The following is a 21,417-nucleotide window of genomic DNA, read 5'->3' on the forward strand; positions in this document are numbered from 1 at the left end:
GGAATGGTCATTGAAAATTGATTAATTTGGCCACAATGTGCACTCTTCACAATTTGTAGTTCTTGCTTGTAGCCATCTGGCTGTAACGCCCAAGAGGCCTGCTGTCACCAAGTTGTATTCTGATAGTCATAAAAGATGGGCTCTAAAAACAACTTATCAACTTTCCTAAAACTCAGTGGTGTTTTTTTTTATCAAATACTGTCTCCCCACCTGCCTGTGTTTCTGTATCTCACAGAACTGAATGACCCTCGGAAGAATCAAAGTCCCCAATTCTACATGTTATGTAAAAAATGTAATTTATATTTATATGTACACATCATTCTCTTTGCTCTCCATTTGTTTCAGCAGTCGTGGCCACAGATACATCACTGGAGCTAGTGAAAGTTCCAGGAGTCTGGTGCTCCCAGCCGCCTGTCTGCAGGTTCATCAGGTCACACCTCACTTCTAAGATGGAAGCTACATTTGCGGAGTAACTATGCCTTGTCAAAAGTCATGGACCCCCATCCCACCCCTTACCTGAGCAACACTTAACTTTTCAAGTGGACTCTGGACACAGGGAAGGACCATCACAGGCACGCTGGCCAGCTTGTCGGGTGGTGGTGGCAGTGTCTTCTTTGTGGCAGGCTGCCTACTCTGGAAGTTGTTCACAACACAAGTAACCTGGGCAACGACATAGAAAGAAGGAGGTTGGCACAGCCTGGATATAGATGTAAGCAGGCAGAGGGCTAGAGGCTATTTTTACACATGTTTGATATATAAATAAAAAATTACACTTTTTCATCTGCGACCCTCCTAAAATATTAATTTTGGACAATGGAATTAAGACCGGGCTGTCGTTTTGATGAGAAATTACCAGCATCACATTTTTTACGTCACGCAGGGGAGCGGAGCACACAATAGGTCTCAAACGGGGATGGACCTTTGATGAACGTGTGACTAAAGGCCTACATCCTCAAAGCCCCCCGTTGGGAGCCGGCGCCCTGTTGAATTTGGGGTAATTCCGCTAAGAAAGCAGCAGCAAGTATTAGATTTATTCATTAAAACCCTATAGTTTGATACATCTAAATTGCATGTCCACTTTGCATTCACGTCTTTCGGAGAAGTGACCTCTTCGCATCCCACGCTGATGAAAGCCCAGTACTGTAAATAGGTCAATAGTAGTGGCTGAAACATGTTGATATTTAGTTTAGGGTCATAGAGCCATAATATCCTCCCACCCTACTATAGTCATTTTCTAACCTTCCCTCCCGCTCCACCAATAGAGGACACCTTAGCAGTGGGGGAGGAATTTTGGGGCATATTATCAAGGGGGTTTATCTCTGCTTTTTTGGCTTTAAAAGCCAAGAAAGCGGAGATAAAATTATCTCCCTATTACCTAGCTGTCGCTAACACCAGTTAGCGACAGCTAGTAGGAGATAGCGACCATCTTGGGCCCCACTTTTCATGTCAGTGATATTTATCACCAATGACATGCAAAGTGGGCGTGCCAAGATGTCGCTAACATCGCTATCTCCTATTACCAACTTTTGGAGATATTTGCGCTAAGCGCGAATATCTCCAAAAGCTAACACCTGCCTGAGCAGTTCTTAGCCATGTTATCCAATGGGAGGTGGATAACATGGCTAAGAGCATTAGCTCTGTAATGCATGAATATCGCTGACTTTTCAGCGATATTCATGCATTGCAGCCGATTTTTTATCACATTTGCGATAAACCTTGGTAATACCAAGTTTTATCTGCGATAAAAATCGCCGCAGCTCAGCAGTACATTTTTGTCTCTTACCAAGCAATAGCGATAATTATCGCTATTGCTTGGAATATGCCCCTTTATCTTTAACGTTACGCCCCCATACACAATATCTTCTTAAATGCTCCCTGAAAATATGGTTGAGCCCACCCCGAACTTTAGGAGTTGGAGTGAGCCTAATGATGAAGCATGTCACTATTGAAGTGAGTGAGGGCTATAATAAGAAAAGGGTCTCTCTCCCTTCACACCCTTCAATTAGGGGGTAATATTAGGCCAGGGTTGTTTGACCTCACGAGGTGTCCTTCCTTAGGCAACACCCCCCACCTTCACTTTGTTTCCCTCTATCTCCCCCTTCATCCTTTTGTTAGGAACCATCCTGGTTCTAGAAGGGACACCTAATCATTATTACCAATTATTCATAGGGAGGATGTTAGAACTGAGGGTCTCTAGTTGGCTGAGGCAGTTACCTTAGACCAAATAGGGACCCTTGCTTCTATTCAGGGAAAGGAGGGACACCCTCTTTGATAACCCCTGCTCACCCCTGATAGCTTGGCACGAGCAGCCAGGCTTATCTTCAAGGCAATGTATACAGTATTTGCAACCACACAGTGACACAGTGATAACACCACAAATGGACACCACACTGATGTATGAAAATAGCGGTATCTTTATCAAGAAGAAAAATACGGTAAGACCAAATGATAAAAATTCAACATATGCCTATTCGTAATATTTCACTTTGCTGGTTATTAGGCTAACACACATTTGTAGGTTCTTGCAGTATTAATGAGCAGTTCACGATGTTCAAATGCAGTCCTAATGCAATGCTATGCAGTTCGTAAGGCAGTTCGTATTCTCAGACTAATGCAGTTCGTAATGCAAGAATAATGCAACCATCAATGCAAGTAATCAGGCAGTTGGTAATGCAAGAATAATGCAATCCTCAATGCACGTAATCAGGCAGTTCGTAATGTAAGAATAATTCAATCCTCGATGCACGTAATAAGGCAGTTCGTAATGTGAGAATAATTAAATCCTCAATGCACATAATAAGGCAGTTTGTAATGCAAGTATAATGCACTCTTAAGGCAAGTATAACGCACCCCTTAATTCAAGTAATACGGCAGTTCGTAATCCGAGAATAATTCAATCCTCAATGCACATAAGGCAGTTCGTAATGCAAGTATAACGCATTCCTTAATGCAAGTAATATGGCAGTTTGTAACGTGTGAACCTTTCAATCCTCAATGCAGATAAGAAGGCAGTTCGTAATGCAAGCATAACACACTCCTTAATGCACGTAATCAGGCAGTTCGTAATACAGGAATAATACAATCCCTAATGCAAGTAATAAGGCAGTTCGTAATGCAGGAATAATACCAGGCCAATCGATGTGATTAGCACGGGCACCACTAGGCCCCAACCATAGACAATAGTCCTGAACTTCTGAGGGCGGCTCCAGTACTGCCGGGCAGGTCCGGGCCGCTCTAAGACTCAGTACGTCCAACGCGATGCAGTGGGAGAGAGATGGGAGCGCACCTGTACACCTCCTGCGCGCTTCCCCTGGCCACACATGCTTGCGTCTCCTGACCGGAGTCCAAGACTTACCTGGGGGATGCGCTGCCTCGCTCTCTCTCTCCCCCGCTCATCGGAAGTCCTGCTGGGCTTTCCCGATGACAACGCAGCTCCGATGCATGGCGACGCTGTAGTCGGACAGGTTAGGGCGCTGCCTTCTCCGATGCTGACGATTTCGGGCAGATTCCTCTTGCGAACTACGATCACGATTACCTCACGACTTCCTTAGCTTTACGAAATCCTTCAGCATGTAGCGGCTCGCTCCGGCGGCAGTGAACCTGATCCGCCGCCTCCGTTACGATGAAGGTTCGGGCCACAAACAACTTCACAGCAGCGTGGACGATGATTCACGCTGTGGGGGCACTGCAGTCACGGGGCACTTTCCAACCAGCACCACGGACCCCACGCAGTCTCAGGCTGCACATGCACACGCACAAAGTGTCGCTGAGACTCAGTTGGGTTTCGGGCCACACAGTCCCGGGGCAATGCTTACGACGGTCTCAGGCTGCAAAAAGCACATGCACACAGCGCAGCTGAAACACACTTGGAAACTTTGATGTTCATGAGTTTCCACAACAGGGAGCCAGCTCTCCTTGGGCCCTTGGGGACAAGTTACTTCGGGACACAGCAAAGTCCTTTCACGCAGGGGAACACAGCACACAGCAAACTCCCTTAGCCTCTCCTTAGTTAAATCTGCAAACTCCAGGCCAGCCCCAGAACACACAGCAAGGGGCAGTCCTCCTCTTCAGTCTCTTCCACTGTTCTTCCTGGGCAGAGGTTTCTCTTGACCACAAAGTAGTTTCAATCCTTTTCAGTCTTGATCAGTCCAGCGTTCAGGGGTTTCAACGCTCATAGTTATACCCTTAACTGTCTTTGAAATCTTTGTGTTCAGGGGGGCATTGACCCCTGTCCAAACCCGTCCTGGGTGTCTCCCTGCCAGTGACACCTTCTTCCTTTGATTAGTGGGGGTCTGGTTCCTCAGTCACTCAGCAGGAGGTGGAGCCATTCTTTATGGCAGCAGCCCAGGCCTCTTCACCTCCAGGGGCTACTCCTCCCCCTACACTCCAGATGCAGGTCAGCCTGTTGCTGTCTCCTACTCCTCCCCTGGGTCAAGACATTTTCCAGACCCCATCACATTAAAATCCAGACAGTCAATCCACAACCAGACAGAGAATTGTTAGAACAAAGAAACCAGCCCCTTCTAAAAGTGTGGTTTTTAAACACACAATGCAAAAACCACCTTCACAAAAAGATGTGTTATTAAATTGTGAGTTCAGGCACACTAAACTTCACCTCTGCATCTTAAGCCTATGGGAAGATAGGCTGGAAACATATTACACAGCCTTACCCATTCTGTTCTATAGGCAAGATGGCATTGCAACAGTGAAAAACGAAATGAAGAGTATTTCACTATTAGGACATGGTACACACCTCAGTACATGTCCTACCTTTCACAGGCACTGCACCCTGCCCAGGGGGGTACCTTGGACCTACCATAGGGGTGTCTGGTGTGCATGGAAAGGGAAGGGTAAGGCCTGGCAAGTGGGTGCACTTGTCAGGACAACATGGCAGTTAGCAAACTGTGCACAGGCACTGCAGTGGCAGGCCTGAGTTCTCTCTTTAGGGCTACTTGCGTAGGTGGCACAGTTAGTGCTGCAGGCCCACAAGTACCATTTGCATTACCAGCCCTGGCACAAATAGTGCACTTTACTAGGGGCTTTACTAGTAAGGCAAATATACCAATTATAGACAACCAATTACCATAACACTTTATACAGGAAGCACTTGAACTTTGACACTGATCAACAGTGGCAAAGTGCCCAAAGCATCTAAGTCGGCAACATAATGTCAGAAAAAGGTCTAGGAGGAAGGCAAAAAGTTTAAGGAACTTTAGCCACAAAGCGCCAAGTCCAAAGGAGGATGTATCCTTTCCTACCTTCCCAGTGAGGACCTCTCTACCCCCTCAAGGCCCTACCAGGACCCCAAACTTTGTGAAGCAGACTACATGTAAACACAGACTGTAAAAAGCTCTTTGCTGTTACACAGATCTTCCTTGCATAAATGAACATAGCCTTTTGACATGTATTTAATGACTTAATCCAGCCAAACTAATTTGCCACATATATTGATACTGGGTTAAACTACTATTCCACATACCTGGAACAAGTGAGTGCTAGTGAGATAAGGCAGAGACTTATTTTTTTGTAGGGAGATATTTATTATTTATACACTGTTGCGATTTTGGCAGGATGTCTGTTGGATTCTGTTTTTGTTAAATGTTTTTACATTCTAACTCCTTGAAAAGACTGAAATATTCACAAGAGGAAAGAAAATGGAGAGTAAGTGAGAAATCAAGAACCAGGGAGACACACAGAGAAGAAATGCGTTACTTACCTGTAACTGCAGTTATCCAGTATTGGTATCTTTCATAGATTCACATGCCTGATTCATTCCCCGTTGTCGGGATGGGAGTCCTTGGTACATAAATAAAGTAATGTCCCATTAGACATATAAAGTAATAGGCCAAAGGCCCCACATTAGTAACATATCCATGTCCTTTTGTAAAAAGGACCAAACTCTAGAGAAGAGCCAATCAGCTATCACCTCCCTCTAAAACCCTCCTGGAAGGATCTCCAGTCCCTCAGATTTTTGTAAGCACCATGCTTAGGCGTATTACTGAGAGAATTAGATGAACCCTTCCAGGGGAGGTGGTAGGGTTGCCTGTGAATCTATGAAAGATACCAATACTGGATAACTGCAGTTACAGGTAAGTAACGCATTTCTTATCCAGTATTAGGGTATCTTTCATAGATTCACATGTCTGAATCAGAGTAGTAAGCAATGATAAGCATATTTCGGATGGTATAGCATATACAAATTCACCAGATAATAACATATCAAAGTGACACATAGAAAGTATCAAATTGTAATCAAAGATACCATTAAGAAATACAATAGAGAAATGTGCGTATACAAGAAAGGATGGTGGGATGAAAAGAAGGCTCACCTCTATCGAAATAGATGACGAAGTACTGCTTGCCCTACTGCAGCATCCTTCATGAGTTCTGTATCCAAGCAGTAATGCTTGGTGAATGTATGTAGCGTCTTCCAAGTTGCCGCTCTGCAAATGTCTATGATAGGCACATCAGCGAAGAGCACCATGTATGTAGACATCGCTCTAGTGGAATGGGCCCGGACTTTAGAATGAAGGGGTTGCTCCGCTTGCTGGTGACAGAATGTAATAGCTGCAGAGATCCAGCAAGAGATACTTTGATTAGTGAGTGGAAGACCTTTTCTAGGTCGACTAAGCCACAAAGAGTTGGTTGGATTTGCGGAAGGTCTTTGTCTTCTCAATATAAAACTTTAGGCAGCGTTTAAGATCCAGAGAACGCAGAGTTCAATGCGAGGATTTGGAAAGTAAGAACGTAAGACTACAGGCTTGTGGAGATGGAAGTCCGACGGGACCTTCGGCACACCTATTGCTGCCAAGTGAACCCTGATGGAAGCGTGAGCAAGACCTGAGTTCGCCAAATGGAGAAGGTAAGGCAATATTTGTACTGGAGAAGAAGAAAAAGGGTGTATTTTCTGTGACTTGCACCATCTGTGACTTGCACCAAATGCAGAACCTTTTCCACTTTAAAGAGTATGTCTTGTTAGTACTGTCTGCTCGAGCCCGAGCCAGAACAGCTCTACAATCCGGCAGAATGTCTAGATTCTGAAATTCCTTGAACTCAGGAGCCAAGCGGATAACCTGAGAGATGCCGGATCCGGATGCTGGACTTGCTGGTGGTTCATTCTGAGGAGAGAAAGAAACTGTTTCAACCGGATTGGTGGTTCCAGGGAGAGAAGGTGAAGCTCTGTGAACCAATGCTGTTGTGGCCAAGATGGGGCTATCAGAATGAGTGTGCAAGGCTCCACTTTCAATTTCCTGAGAACTCTGGGAATCAGTGGAAACGGTGGAAAAACGTATGCAAAGACGTTGCACCCTGTGATCGAAAATGCATTCCCTCGAAATCCCTTCTGGGGATGCCAGCTTGCGAAGTGTTGGCATTTGGCGTTCTGCCTTGTAGCGAATAGATCTATGAGAAGAGTGCCCAATTGTGAGAATATTTTGTTGAGAGTCCACTGATCCAATTCCCACTCGTGATATGTTTCCTGTTGCCTGCTCAGAGAATTGTCCAGAACGTTGTCCGTTCCTGGGACATACTCTGCTCGAAGGGAAATATTGTGAAGGATCAACCAGTTCCAGATTTTTTGGGACTCGTGAGAGAGTGTTAGCGAGCGAGTCGCCTCCCTGTCTGTTTAGATAGTGCATCATCGTGGTATTGCCTGTAAGCACAAGCACTAGAGAATTCCAGATTCTTGGTAGGAAAGCTGGAAGGGCGAGGAAGACCGCTCGCAGTTCGAGGAGATTTATGACATTTTCTCTCGAAGGGGGACCACTTCCCACTTATCTGCAGTTCTTGGAGGAAAGCTCCCCAACCTTCCAGTGACACATCTAGTGTGATGATATGCGGCGAAGCTGGAAGCAAGAAAGGCAAGCCTTGAGAAAGGTTCTGAGGGGACATCCACCACCTCAGAGCCGTAACCATTTGTGGGGTCATTCGTATGACATTGTCGAATGAACCTGTGCATTGGACCCATTGAGCTGAGAGCGCCATCTGAAGAGGGCACATGCGGAGACTGCAGTTTGGAACCAGTATTATGCATGATGACATCATCCCGAGCAGGAACTTGAAAAGGCAAACTGTTAAAGACCTCTTGGAACTTATGAGAATAGCCAATGAAAGAAGTCTGATCCTTTCTTTCTTTTGATGGGCCGGCGTCAACGTACGCTCTGTGATTTTCAGATGTACGTATGTACTTTTTAAATTGGAATCCATCGTCGTCGGCGAGCCAGTTGACGGTGCGGCCGTCGACGGAAAGACGCCAACAGGTTTCATTGCCGATGGAGTTACCGTCGACGGAGCCGTCGTCGACACCGCTGTCGTCGATGATAGAGATTTCCTCGACGGCGTTGTCGTCATCGACGGAGCCTTCGTTGACGATGGAGTAGACATCAACGGAACAGTCTTCCGTCGACGATGTCTTCTTTATCTTTATTGCTGACGACACAGACCTACCGTCCATCGACGATGGAGTCGTCGTCGTCGACTTGGATAATGAAGAAGCCGCAACAGACGTGGAGACAGTTGTCGTCGACGAAGTCACACATAAGGCCGTAGACGCAGATCTTCTCGTCTCTGAAGCCACCGCCGACGATGTCGTCGTCGACGGAGTGGAAGAAGGCTTCTTAAAGGTGTGAACAACTTCCTGAGAGGACACCTTCGATGGTAGAGCCTTAGAATGTACCTTTGAAGACTTTTTATGTGTCTTCTTTTGAGGAGGCTGCGACGAGGGGCCTGGAGAAGATACCCTTGGTCTTTTCTGAGAGGATTTGGAGGATATTGAAGAACCCTCACTCTCCTCAGAAGACTCCAGTTGGTCTTTATCCTTAAGCCTCTGCAGCCATATTAAGAGGCGTCCCTCCCGATCTTTGAGGGTCTTAGTGGAAAAGGTACAACATACCTTGCAGTGCTTTGAAGAGTGGTCCGGGTAAAGGCAGTAGAGACAATCTTTGTGCTGATCATCCACATGAAGTCTCTTTTTACCACAGGAACTACAGGGCCTAAAAAGGCCTTTCTTAGGTGTCTCAGCCATGAAGAACCAAAGAACTTCAATCAGAAGATGTAAATATGAAACAAGAAAACTCTGGAAATCCAGAAGAGAAGTAAACTGAGCAGAGCTCAGAGGAGACTCCCTTAGCACAACGTGCAGTAGAAAATCTGAAGGACTGGAGCTCCTTCCAGGAGGGTTCTAGAAGGAGGTGATAGCAGTTTGGCCCTTTGTAGAAAAGGACATGGATATGTTACTATTGTGGGGCCATTGACCTATTACGCTATATGTCTAATGGGACATTACTTTATTTATGTACCGGGGACTCCCATCCCAACGATGGGGAATGATTCAGGCATGTGAATCTAGAGAGGAGAGAAAAAATAAAGCTTTTAGAAGATATAGAAAGATGATGAAGACAGGAAACTGGAGATGGCACTAATCATGGCCCTCAGAGCAGGTAGAGAAGATAATCATATAATCAATATAGATATAAATGAAGGAATGAGAAAAGAGAAAGGTGACTGATAATGGCGCATTAAAGCCCTAGAATCTGAGTTATAGGCTTGAGTAGCAAACAAGTGCTTTTAAAAAGGGAGAGGGCCCTTAACAACTGGTGAAGCCTAAGGCAAAAATGATAGAATACTATAAGAATATTCCCCTCACTGAAGGTATAATATTCTAAAATCATGGTTCTTAATCTTTTGGTTTCTAGGAACCCTCAGTTAATCACTATTTGAACCAGAGAAACCCCACTGAGTTATTACGGGAAGCCAGGGATCTGACCTAAGCATTTTTAAATATTTGAACTGCAAAACAATGTACAAAAAATACAGAAACATTCATCAAACAATCCCACATTATGAAATATTTTATTTAATTCTCACACATATATAAAAAAAATCGAATTTTAATATTAATGGGAAGGTTGTAGCTTTTCTAAATTCTATTGATCCCACTCATCCTCCGTACTATATATATATTTTTTTTTTTCAAAACCATTTTTATTAGAGGGTCAAGCAAGTGCAGGCACAGCCCTCCACAGTCAGGAGGAGACTGTCAACAGCAAGTATAAAAAGGCACATTTATGGCATAGCATCGAACCCCTCATATACAGCAATTTTCAGAATATGCAGAACACACAGCCACCCACCAACCCCTCAGAACTCCCCCCAATCCCCAACTACTGCCCACCCCTTATCCCACCCTAACCCTGTGCACGTGATCATTAAGCAACCAGAATAGAAGAGGGACATATGTGGGGCCGGCCAGCGGCCTAAGGTGCAGGGTCCACGTCTTGAGGCAATGCATCGTCCATGTCCATAGGAGGGTCGAGGGGGAGGCCCCTATAGTCCGCCCACCGCTTCCATATTTTGAAATGCTTGCGGGGGCACCCCCGAGCCTCAAACACAGGCTGCTCCAGTCCCATGATGAAGTCCAGGCCCGCCTTCCATGCACTAAGGGGAGGGGCTCGTTCGCTTTTCCAGGCCTGCGCCAGGTCCCTCTTTGCCACCACCAGTCCCAACAGCAGTAGGTGGCGCTTGTAGACGTTGCCCCCAATGTTTTCCAACACATGCAAAAGGCCCAACCGGGGTGTACGAGGCAAGTCCCATCCCAGCACCTCAGACAGGCAACCCCAAACCCCAGCCCAAAACCGAGTCAACCGCTCACAAGACCATACAGTATGAAGGAGGGTGCCCCTCTCTGAACCACACCGCAGACACTCCGGGTTGGCAATCAGACCCGCCCGCCACAGTCGCTCCCTCGTAAAATAAGCTCGGTGCAGATATTTAAATTGTATAAAGCGGAGGCGGACTGCAATGGCCGTCCCCCGGGGGGATTCCAGGGCTTCGCGCCAATCGTCTTCGTCCAAGGGGCCGACATCGGCTTCCCATAAGGCCTTCAGTGTCAGGAGTGAGGGGGAGCAGTGCGTGACCAGGGATCGGTAGATCTGGGAGACTTTTTTATCACCCAAGTCACCCATGAACAGCTTTGCTTCTATGGGACTGAAGTCTGGGAGCTGCTCCAGCCCTGCCAGGCTAGGAGTAAGGGCGTGGCGGAATTGGAGGTAGCGAAAGAACTGGGACCTGGGCATGTCGAACTCAGTGCTGAGCTCCTGAAAGGATTTAAGAGTGGTGCCGGAGAGGACATGCCCCAGGGACGAAATCCCGATTGCGTCCCAGCCGTCAAAGCCCTGCAGCGACGCCAGCGCCGGCAGCAGACCGTTACGCCACAGCGGAGTTTCCGCCGTAAGTTTGCCCCACCACCCCATGCGGCGTAGAGCCCTCCGCCAAACGGCAAACACTAACTGGGTCACGCGGGGGAGCAGCCGTCTCCTCCTGGCCGAGTACAGCAGAGTGTGGAGAGAGGCGCCGTCCATCAGAACGTGCTCTAGGGCATAGGCCGGGTCACCACGGTCCCCATACCACCACTCATTGAGCACCAGGAGATGGGAGGCCTGATAGTAGGACAGCATATCCGCGGTAGCCAAGCCACCGCAGTAGGTAGAGAGGAAGCACGTACGGAGCGCCACTCTAGAGGCACCTCCAGCCCACAAGAACCTGCCCAACACCGAGTCCACACTGCGAAACCACTGCGGGTCAATCGGGTATGGATGGTTCTGCAGCTGGTAAAGAAGACGAGGCAAGGCCACCATTTTGAAGATGGCCGACCGGCCATATATGTTAAGGGGCATACGTGTCCACGTTTTGATGTCCAGCTGGACCCGGTCCCAGACCGGCTGAATGTTCCGGCCCCAGGCCACCGTAGGCGAGGCAGAGAGAAAGACTCCCAAGAACTTCACCCCCTCCACTGCCATCCGAAGGGAGGCTGCCCATGGAAAGTCCATCGCGCCATCACCCAGCACCCAGAGAGTCGATTTGCGCGGGTTAAGATAGAGTCCCGACGCCTGGCCGAAGCCCTGCATCAACTCCAGAACCCGGGGGCCAGTAACTCGGAGGTCGGTCATAAAGAAGAGCACGTCGTCTGCATATAAAGCAATGCGGTCCGTGTGGTCCGAGCCCCAGACGAAGCCCCGATACAGCGCATCAGCGCGGACCCTAGCAGCTAGCGGCTCCATGGCCAGCGCAAATAGGTAGGGAGAGAGTGGACACCCCTGACGTGTGCCTCGGGTAACCGGGAATCGCGCCGAGGCCGCCCCCGATATCCGCACCGAGGCAGTAACCTCCGTGTAGAGCAAGCGGACGTAGGAGATGAAAGTCGGGCCAAGGTTCAACAGCGGTAGAAGTGTGAATAGGAAGGTCCAGCTGACGGAGTCAAAGGCGCTGTCTATGTCGGCCAGCAACAACGCCGCCTGGTCCTCCGAGGCACCGATAGCATCAATCGCCGCCTGCGCCCGCCGAATGTTGTGCCGCGTCGCCCGGCGCGGCATAAAGCCAGCTTGATCAGGATGCACGAGGGCAGTGATGTGTGGAAGCAGGCGGTTCGCTTGGCCTCAAAATTAATAAGGGAGATAGGCCGGTAGGAGTCGTGGCGGTCCGGGGGTCGCCCCGGCTTCTGGAACACAACGATCTCAGCATGCCGCCAGTCCGGCGGGAGGCGGCCCTGCCCACGCGCTGCCTCCAAGGCACGCAAGTAATGCGGCCCTAGCTGCAGATGGAATTTTCGATAGAACTCACTGGGGAAGCCACTTGGTCCAGGCGCTTTGCCCACATTCAATTGACCTAGCGCGTCTCCAAGTTCCTCCGCCGTCAGGGGGAGGTCAAGAGCGTCCCGCACCTCATCTGACACCGCAGCCGGGGGGACCGAGGCAAGATAGTCGGCGATGGCGGCGGGAGCAAGAGCCTCCTGGGAGGCGTACTGACCCCTATAGTAATGTGCAAAGCTTGCGGCCAGAGTAGCCGGGTCCGTGATAGCCACACCGCAGCGTCCACAAGGCCTGGGAGCGTAAGAGGCTGCAAGGTTTGTTGACATAGTCGATGAAGCATCTTGCACGATTTTTCGCCCCACTGATATACCCGGCTACGGGTGGCCAGCCACGCTTGTCGAGCCTCATTCAATAAGATTGCAGAGTGCGTCTGCTGCGCCTGCAGGAGTTGTCGCAGGGAGATGTCATCCGCCGCAGTTCTGTGGCGCGCCTCTAGTTCCTCCACCCGTTCCGCCGCCGCGGCTATGCCCTCTAACCGCGCCCGGCGAGCCGACGAGCACCATGCTAGATCGACACCCCGCAGCGTGGGTTTCATGGCTTCCCAAACTGTCACCGCGTCCACCCCCACATCTAGATTATCCTGCCAGTACTGGGCAATAGCGCCACGAATATGCTGGGAGTAGTCGGGTCGCTGCAGATGCCACGTGGACATCCGCCATCGGAAGGGCTGGCGCGGTCTATGCAGGTCTATCTGGACCGCCACCGGGGAATGGTCGGAGAGCCCGCGAGGCCGAATCGCCGCCCCTTTCACTCTGGCAAGGTAGACCCGTGGGACGAAGACATAGTCTAGGCGCGAAAGGGAGCCATGAACCGCTGAGACGTAAGTGTACTCGCGGCGCTCCGCGTGTAAATGCCGCCATACATCAGCCCAACCCAATACATCCAACATAGCGCCCAGACGCGTAGGAGTGGGGACGGGCGCCACTCCAAGACTCCGCTGCCGGTCCACAGCCACATTCACCACATCATTCCAATCGCCGCCAACCACCGCCAAAGAATCGGGGAGTTCAGCCCATAAAGCGAATAACCGTTCAGCCAGAGCCCATTGCAGAGGGGGGGGAGCATACACACACCCAAACACCACCGGCTCCACACCAACTCTCCCCTGGATGAACACGAAGCGCCCCTGAGGGTCTAGCCACTGGCGCTCGTGTGTGTACGCCAGGCGCCTATGAACAAGAATAGCCACCCCCCTGGAGCCCCTGGCAAACCCGGCATGGAACACCTGGTGGAAACCAAAGCGCTGGAGACTTAGAGCCTTCGTACCAAGCATGTGCGTTTCTTGGAGCATGAGCACGTCAGCAAGATCCCTTTTGGCCCAGCGCAGTACCGCCCCCCGTTTTATCTTATCCAAGAGACCCCGGACATTCCAGCTAAGAATGTGCATAACGGCACCAGAAGGCGCCAAGCAAGGGACGTCAGCCATCATCTCGATACAGCAAACCCCACACACCCCAGCCCCCGGCCCAGGCCCCAACCCCCATAGTAGCATAGGTCAGAAAGATCACGTGCACCCCAACGAACAGTACCCCAATTCCCACATCCCCCACACAGCCAACCCCCCCGACACACCACCAAACCAACCCGACCCCCCCCCCCACCCCAATACCTCAAGAAACAATGAAGTACCTGTCGCGGCATACGGTAGTTAAGGCACAAAACAGAGCACCAAAAGTTAGGCATACCAATGAATCCCACTTACCCCTCAAGTACTAACCAAGCACACACCCCAAAACACGAACCTCCCCAACCCCAACAGCAGGAGGCAGCCCACCAAACATGCCCACCCCCCCGCCCACCTCCATCAATAAGCATCAGCAATAACATCGCATATACAGTGCATTGGTCCACATGAGTCCCGCTGAGGCCCGTAAAGGCCAAGTAATACTGCACCAGATCCGGCTTGGATCGTTGAACAGCGCTCCGCCGTGTCAGCAGGTGACCCCAAGCGAGAAGTAGATATCAGCAGAAGGGTCAGCCGTTGGAAGTCACGACCCCCCGCCAGAATGATCTGTCTCCGGCTGCGTGTCGCCCAAAAGAGGGTCCCGAGACAGGGATCTCCGCCTCGATCGGGACTTGCGGTGCCGCTTCCCTTTGGCCGGCTGTTCGCCCCGCTCCTGAGAAGAACTGCGGGAAGAGACAGCGTGGAGCCCCGGCTGAGCATGTGGGCGAAGCCGGACCGCCTCGTCGGTCCAAGCAAAGACGGCCTCCGGGGTATCAAAGAAGTGAGTCCTTGAGTTGAAAATGACCCGAAGGCGGGCCGGGTATAGCAGAGAGTACTGGAGTTTCAGGCCCCGGAGTCTGGCCTTGGCCGCCAGAAAGGAGTGTCGCTGCTGTTGTACCAACTTTGTATAGTCAGGGAAAATCATTGCAGGGTGTCCTTGAGCCTCGCCTCCCGGAGGATGACATCTCTGTCGTGGTAGTTTAGGATCCGGGCTATGATCGGGCGAGGCCGCTCTCCAGCCGGAGGCTTCTGTGTCAGGGCCCGATGGGCTCGTTCCACCACAAAACAGTTCGAAAGGACGTCCGGGGGCAGCCAGCTCTCCAGCCACCGGGAAAGGAAGACGTCCATAGGCCCCTTCTCGCACCCCTCCGGAAAGCCCACAAAGCGGAGGTTGTTTCGCCGTGCCCGCCCTTCGGCGTCCTCCACTCGGAGCGCTAGGCCCCGCTGCGTCTGTTCCAGATCGGCGACCCTCTTCTTCAGGGCACCCACATCGCCTTCCACCGTCGTGACCCGGGTTTCTGTCTCTGTGATGCGGGCCACCGCATTGCGGAGGTCCTGGCGCAGCAACATCACGTCGGCGCCCACCGCGCCGATCTTCGCGTCCAGCATGTCCCGGGATTGCGTGATGGCCGTGAGCAACGCTGCATTGTCCGGGCCGGCCGTCTGACTCCCCCCGGCCGCTCCAGCACCATTCCCCGGGCCAGCAAATCTGTCCATGGGTCCCGTCGTGGCCGCGGTGGTGCCGCCTCTGCCCCTCGTCATGGCCGCCGACAGGGCGGGCCGATGGAATGAATCCGCTACGGGTCACTGGAGGGACGGTTACAGGTGCAGGCCGTCCCACACCGTCGGGAAAGAAAGCAGACCCTGGAGCGAGGGAGGGGGACTCCTCCGTCCACCGAGGCGCCGGGGCCACCAGGCCAGGGTCCACCGCCGGATCCTCCGTCTCCGGGCCCGCCGCAGCCCCGCTAGAGACAAGACGGGGCAATCAGGATATGTTGGAGGTCCCCTCCATCGACGAGCCGGGACCACTTTCTGCCGGGCACGGTCACGAGCCCCTGACTTCGGCTCCAGTGACTCCGCCCCGACAGCGCGGGCCAAGTTGACTGAGGCCCCGCCGGTCCCGTGGCGCCACCAGCGGGAGGATGAAAAATCGAGGCCCCGGCTCGCCACGCGGCAAGTAGGCCCAGAATGGACGGCCCTCGATGGTCGCGCCAGCGGGCGCCCGGAACTCAATGAAGCACACCACCGGGATCCACTGGACTCCAGGAAACTCCTGCACTAGCTGAGATGGGGGAAGAAGAGGTAGGGCCAGGATAAGTTAGCGGATAAAGAACGGGCTGGCAGGAGCTCTACAGAGCCGCGTCCGCCATCTTCGCCCTCGAAGCCACGCCCCCCCTATATTTTGTTTTTGCACTTGCACTGCTACAACAAATCAACCTGGGATACTAACTTAATTTTTAGCCTCCAATTTCAAATTCCTTCACATTTACAGAACGTTTTAAAATGTTCGATTTTACATTTTGCTTCTTAATTTATACACACTTTATAAATCTGTTAATATTATTTAATTATATTAATTAACATTTAATTATATTAAATGTTGCGGTCCCTGAGTAGGCTTCACGGTCCACCAGGGAATAAACAGAAAAAGAAGTGTTGGAATGTAGGAGAAGGCGGCCTATATAGGCCATTCTTGCCCTGAGCCACGCTATTGTCTTAAATGCCGTTCTCAGCACTTCAGTGCTTTAATGAGTGTTTATATTCTTTTTTTACTTTCGCTCAACCATCTCACATACCCCTGAGGCTATTATGGCCTGCCTTTCACCTGACAAACTCAGATCATCCCATGTAGCATCCAATGGTAGCAGATTGGTGCATAGCACGCTGAGTGGAAAGGTATGCAAGAACTGTAATGAGGAAGAGGAAAGATTTTAGGATGATAATTATCAGGCCTGTTAAATTGTGGGAACTTTTTTAGGAGCATCAGGGCAGTCGGTGGTTACTGTGTTCTGACTACAGCGAGTGCCTTTTACCATTGATGTTGTGAGGCTTTACCTTCCTATTAGCCACATAACTCATGCTAAGAACACCCTTTACCATTTATCCCTCAGGGTATTGAAGCTTAGGATTTCAGGCTTCCTCAGGCATGTGGTGTGAAATAGAGACTCAGAACTCAATAAGACGTTATGTCAGTCATTTATTGCCCAGCCAGTGCTTTAACTTAGAAGAACACTTAACTTCTAACACACAACACAGTACTGTCCGTACATTTCAGAAGGCACCAATATAGTATACAGTTAGTAATATAATCATTACCATTAGTGTAGAGCTGTCTGTAATGGCTGAGACTGAGCACCTCTGTATGGTACAGGAACCCCACCATGAAAAGAATGGCGGAAAATGAAGGAAGGGGCCCCAAACAGGGCCTCCACGCGATTTCATCTGGGGGGTAGTGCATGGGGGCACATGTTGTGTCACCCTCTGCATGAACTGTCATGCGTGAACCATGTGCCATGCACTACCTGGTACATGGCACACAGTGCAAGCTGCCCTGAAACAGTGTTTTTATTAACACCTCGCCAACAGCCCTTTTCATTCAGGGCATAGTGGACGAGGAAGAATGGGTCTCGCTGTGGGGGCCAGGTAATGTTGGGAACTGGCACCATCTTCACAATAACCTCCCCCCACCCCCGCGGATGGCCCAGCAGCTGTGTTTTTTGCTTTATCCCCTCTCCTGCCAGGCCCGTGCCCCAGGGCAGTGAAGGGCGGGGGAGGGCGGAGTAATTTACAAATAGCTGGGGCCTCGCTACTTTTCAGGTGCTCCTGCACTGGAAGCTGGGGAATAACTTTTTAAGAGAAAGGGGCCTCACTGTTTTTCAGTTGCTCAGCTTGTAGGACATTGTTACCTTGGCCCTGTGTTCTTCCCAAGAACAATATCCTCCCGCTTACATTCCTCGTGGGTTTCAGGAAAGGGCATTCCCGCAAATGTGGGCCACGCCCCATGAATGAGTCTGCATTCCTCTCTCTGTCCAGTGCTCTCTGTGGACTGGGAAAGGGGGGTGAACAGCCCACAGAGGGCACCGGCCCTTCGGCCAATGCCCGAGTGACTACATTAACAATCCGTCCTGGTTACAGAGCAGTTACACTGGTGGTGGGAGTGGCTGCAGGCAGCACAGGGGACGCCAGGCTGGCTGGCTGCCTTGTTGTTTGAGGCTTGATCCCAGATGCTCCCACAGTGCTCCTAGAGTGGCTGCTAGGTTGCAGCGTTGATCATTTTAGGCTGTTTTATCAGTTAAGAGACCTCGTAGTGTGAACGTCTCTTGCCATGGTGGAGCAGCAGAGGAAGGACTTCAAGCCCACCACAGCACGTTGTTGCCATTTCTTAGCAGCTTGTAAGCTTATCCACATCCTAAGCCCCTACACTCTACATTCTACAGTCCAGAAGCGTACTTTGCTATCACCAATCAGACTTTTTTTGTTTTTTTTTGCAACATCTTTGTCTCATGTGGGTGAAGGTGGCGGCTGCAGCGAGACCAGGAGGAGGAGGTAAGTGGTCAGCTGTGGCCATTACTTGTTACTGTCTGCTCTGATTTTACAGTCTCTACCACTGCATATACCTAGCTTTAGGAGTACCACTGAAGGACTTTGAAAGCCAGCGGACCGTCACAACCCTCCTTTGGTCTCTTGACTTGAGGATAGCTGCTGGTTATTAATGGGAAAATGCAAGTTCCCTGCGATTGCACCTAAGGTCCCTAGGGAAAAGGTCACCACCATGAACACCTTTTTGCGGCGTAATGCTGGAGTGCTTAATCAGGAAATAGAGCTTGTCATTCATAGACTCTCTCATTCCCGCCTTTCTAATTTATTTGTAGGTGCCCTTTTGCCTGCTCCCTCTGCTCAGGGGTTAAAATTATCCACCTCACCTCATGCACCGGTTAGTGGCTGTGAGCTCATTGAGACCGTACCACTGGTCACGGAGCACCCTTTGCCCCTACTGATGCAAGACCCAGTCAACAAGATGTTACCTCTTGCCCAGGCTGCTGGGGAGGAGGTCACGGGAGTTAAAAAGAAATGACTGATGGCCACCAGCAGATCTAAACGCCCCAGGGTTACTGATTATTTACCACCAATTACCACCAATTAGCACCAACACAACAGGTATGGCAAAGAATGACTTGGTTGCATTGCTGGTCTCCTTTCAAGACTCTGGAAGAGCCGCATTGGAGCCTATTAGTCATCGGTTAACAGCTATTGAAAAAGAGCTTTCTAAACAAACCCAGTCTTAATCCAGTTGTCGAGTGGAAGTCCCAGTCCCCATTCACCCCTGCGAGGCTCCATCGTACCCCACTTACCAATATGGGTCACAACAAATGGCAGGGGAGGCAGTACTGACAAAAACTCAGAGCTCTGATACCATATCTAGCCCTCACAAGGTCAAACATAACTCCTCATTCTTTAAGAGCCGGTGCGCATCAGGGGGAGGGGGTAGGTAGGAACGGGAAGCGCCTACTGGCCCTTCTGTAGGAAGGGTTAACAGGCCGCGCAATCATGACATGTTTTCCTTTGACCCCCAGGCCAATTCATCGCAATCTTCCTCCCCAATCTACCCCTTACACGGTAGTGCTGGGGAATGTTCCTATCCTTTCACCAGGTACCATGGAGGACTATGATTAACTTAAAAATGAACTTTTGCACTGGCTGAACTTAAATACCACCCGGTTGGCAGCGTCAAGAAATCACTTTTAGATATTTTATGGGAATAGGCAGCCACCTAACTAAATGGCTTACCTCTGGTATTAGAACAGGAAAAGCAACAGTGCTCCAACCCCTAAGAGCGAAATGGGAGGGTGACATTGGCAGACCGCTTAGGGATAAGGAATGGGAACGCATCCTCAAATTTCCAAAGAAAGTGGCTAGGAGCCCGAAGTTCAAGTTCATACAATTGATGGTATTACATAGGGCGTATCTTACACCCCACCGCATACATGCTATGTTTCCCAATACGGCTGACACTTGCCCCCGTTGCAGAATGGATGATGCACGGCTTATCCACATGCTATGGGATTGCCCGAAGCTAGGCTATTACTGGAACACGATCCATGAGGCACTCACTAGCGCTGCTACCTCCAGACCGACAGATACCATGGAATACACCATACTAGGGCTAGGGCCAATAGAGCGCAAAAGGAATGTGGCAGCCCGTTTCATTGACATGGCCTTATTGCTTGCAAAACGCACAATCACAATGCGATGGAAGTCGGCCAGACCACCTGACCCAGTGCTATGGAGGGTGGAGGTATTACGCTGGGGCAAGGCGGAGGGCGAGGCATTACAACGAGAAGAACGCAGGGGCCTCAGAAAAACACAGATTTCCCTAGATTGGTATGCTATTTTGGGGACGTTCGAAGCAGATGGGGCCGGCGGGTCTGTCCACTCATCAAATGCTGGTTGAACTGAGGATCTTATATATAACTGTCACTTACCCATGCCCATGTGACGTTACATGACTCCAGGTGCAGCGTCCAAGCACCCTGTACACTTATTGTTTGTATGACCCTATATGATTGTGTTGGAACCTATAATGATGTAGACTGTAATGGGCAACGCCAAGTACTAAGATATTGACTTGTAATTGCTTAAGAGTGCCGGGGGGAGGGAGGGATGGGAGTGGGGATGTTTTTTCTAGGGTGTTGGTTATGTAAAAATGAAAAGAAAATTTAAAATGCCTAATACTTTAACAGGGCACCATAAATGTATGAGCATGTCATTGTACAAATGTTTTAGAATACGAAGTGCCATTATCACTGTGTCTTTCATAGTGATAATAAACAGATTAAAAAAAAAAAAAGAAATCACTTTTAGGGAACTGTATTATCATCAATTTCAAAAGGCCTCATGTAGCAGAGAGCATTCTTGCATCTATTTGGTGTCCGCCCCTAGTGGGTTAATCTCTCCAATAGTTGCCCTGCCCTTGGGGTTCTTCTACAGACCACAGGCTTGTCCATCACAGCTATCCCATAGGCAAACTCTGGGACCTTTGGATGATCCGGCTCATGGTACCTAGCAAGTGGCTGCTCCGGAGACTGCGCTCTCGAACAGTGTTTCCCTCCTATTAACCCTGGATGGCTGTGATTGACTGCCTGGGACTAACTCTCCAGAAGAGGTCCAGATAGATCTCCAAGTCCTGAGTCCTCAGGTTCCTAGATCTCCAGAAAAGTGTAACCTTATCAGTTGGAATATCTCTGGAAGGGATCTATCTGGAAGAGGTCCAGATAGATCCCCAAGTCCTGAGTCCTGATCATAACCCAGTGGGTGCTACTATCTGTGGGTCCCTGCTGGTTCATTCTACCAGGGAGGGGGCGAGAGGAACTTATAAGGCATTGATGGAAGCAGGAGGTTTAAGTGGGCCGAGATAATTCCAGATTCTTTTTATAATACTCTTTACACCCAGCATAAGAAAGAGTTTGAAACTTGTATATCTCAACAGAATAATCCATCTAGTATTCTCAGGACCTTCTCTGAGATCTCTAATACCATCTCGGAACTACT

The 21,417-nt window shown here is 50.1% G+C and overlaps 1 protein-coding gene across 3 annotated transcripts in view; it reads right to left on the reverse strand.

The window, feature by feature from the left end:
• PLPPR2 (phospholipid phosphatase related 2) overlaps nt 1-21,417 on the reverse strand; it is a 152,958-nt gene that overhangs the window by 13,037 nt on the left and 118,504 nt on the right. For 2 of the 3 annotated variants that reach the window (XM_086936447.1, XM_086936449.1), the window contains one exon: nt 533-660. In XM_086936447.1, coding sequence (XP_086792573.1) covers nt 533-660 — 128 coding nt within the window. Of the gene's footprint in view, nt 1-516; nt 661-21,417 lie in introns of all 3 variants that reach the window. The other variant, XM_086936448.1, reaches the window with a different exon arrangement.

The sequence above is a fragment of the Lissotriton vulgaris genome, chromosome 1_1, assembly GCF_964263255.1.
Source record: "Lissotriton vulgaris chromosome 1_1, aLisVul1.2, whole genome shotgun sequence".
Lineage (NCBI taxonomy): Eukaryota > Metazoa > Chordata > Amphibia > Caudata > Salamandridae > Lissotriton > Lissotriton vulgaris.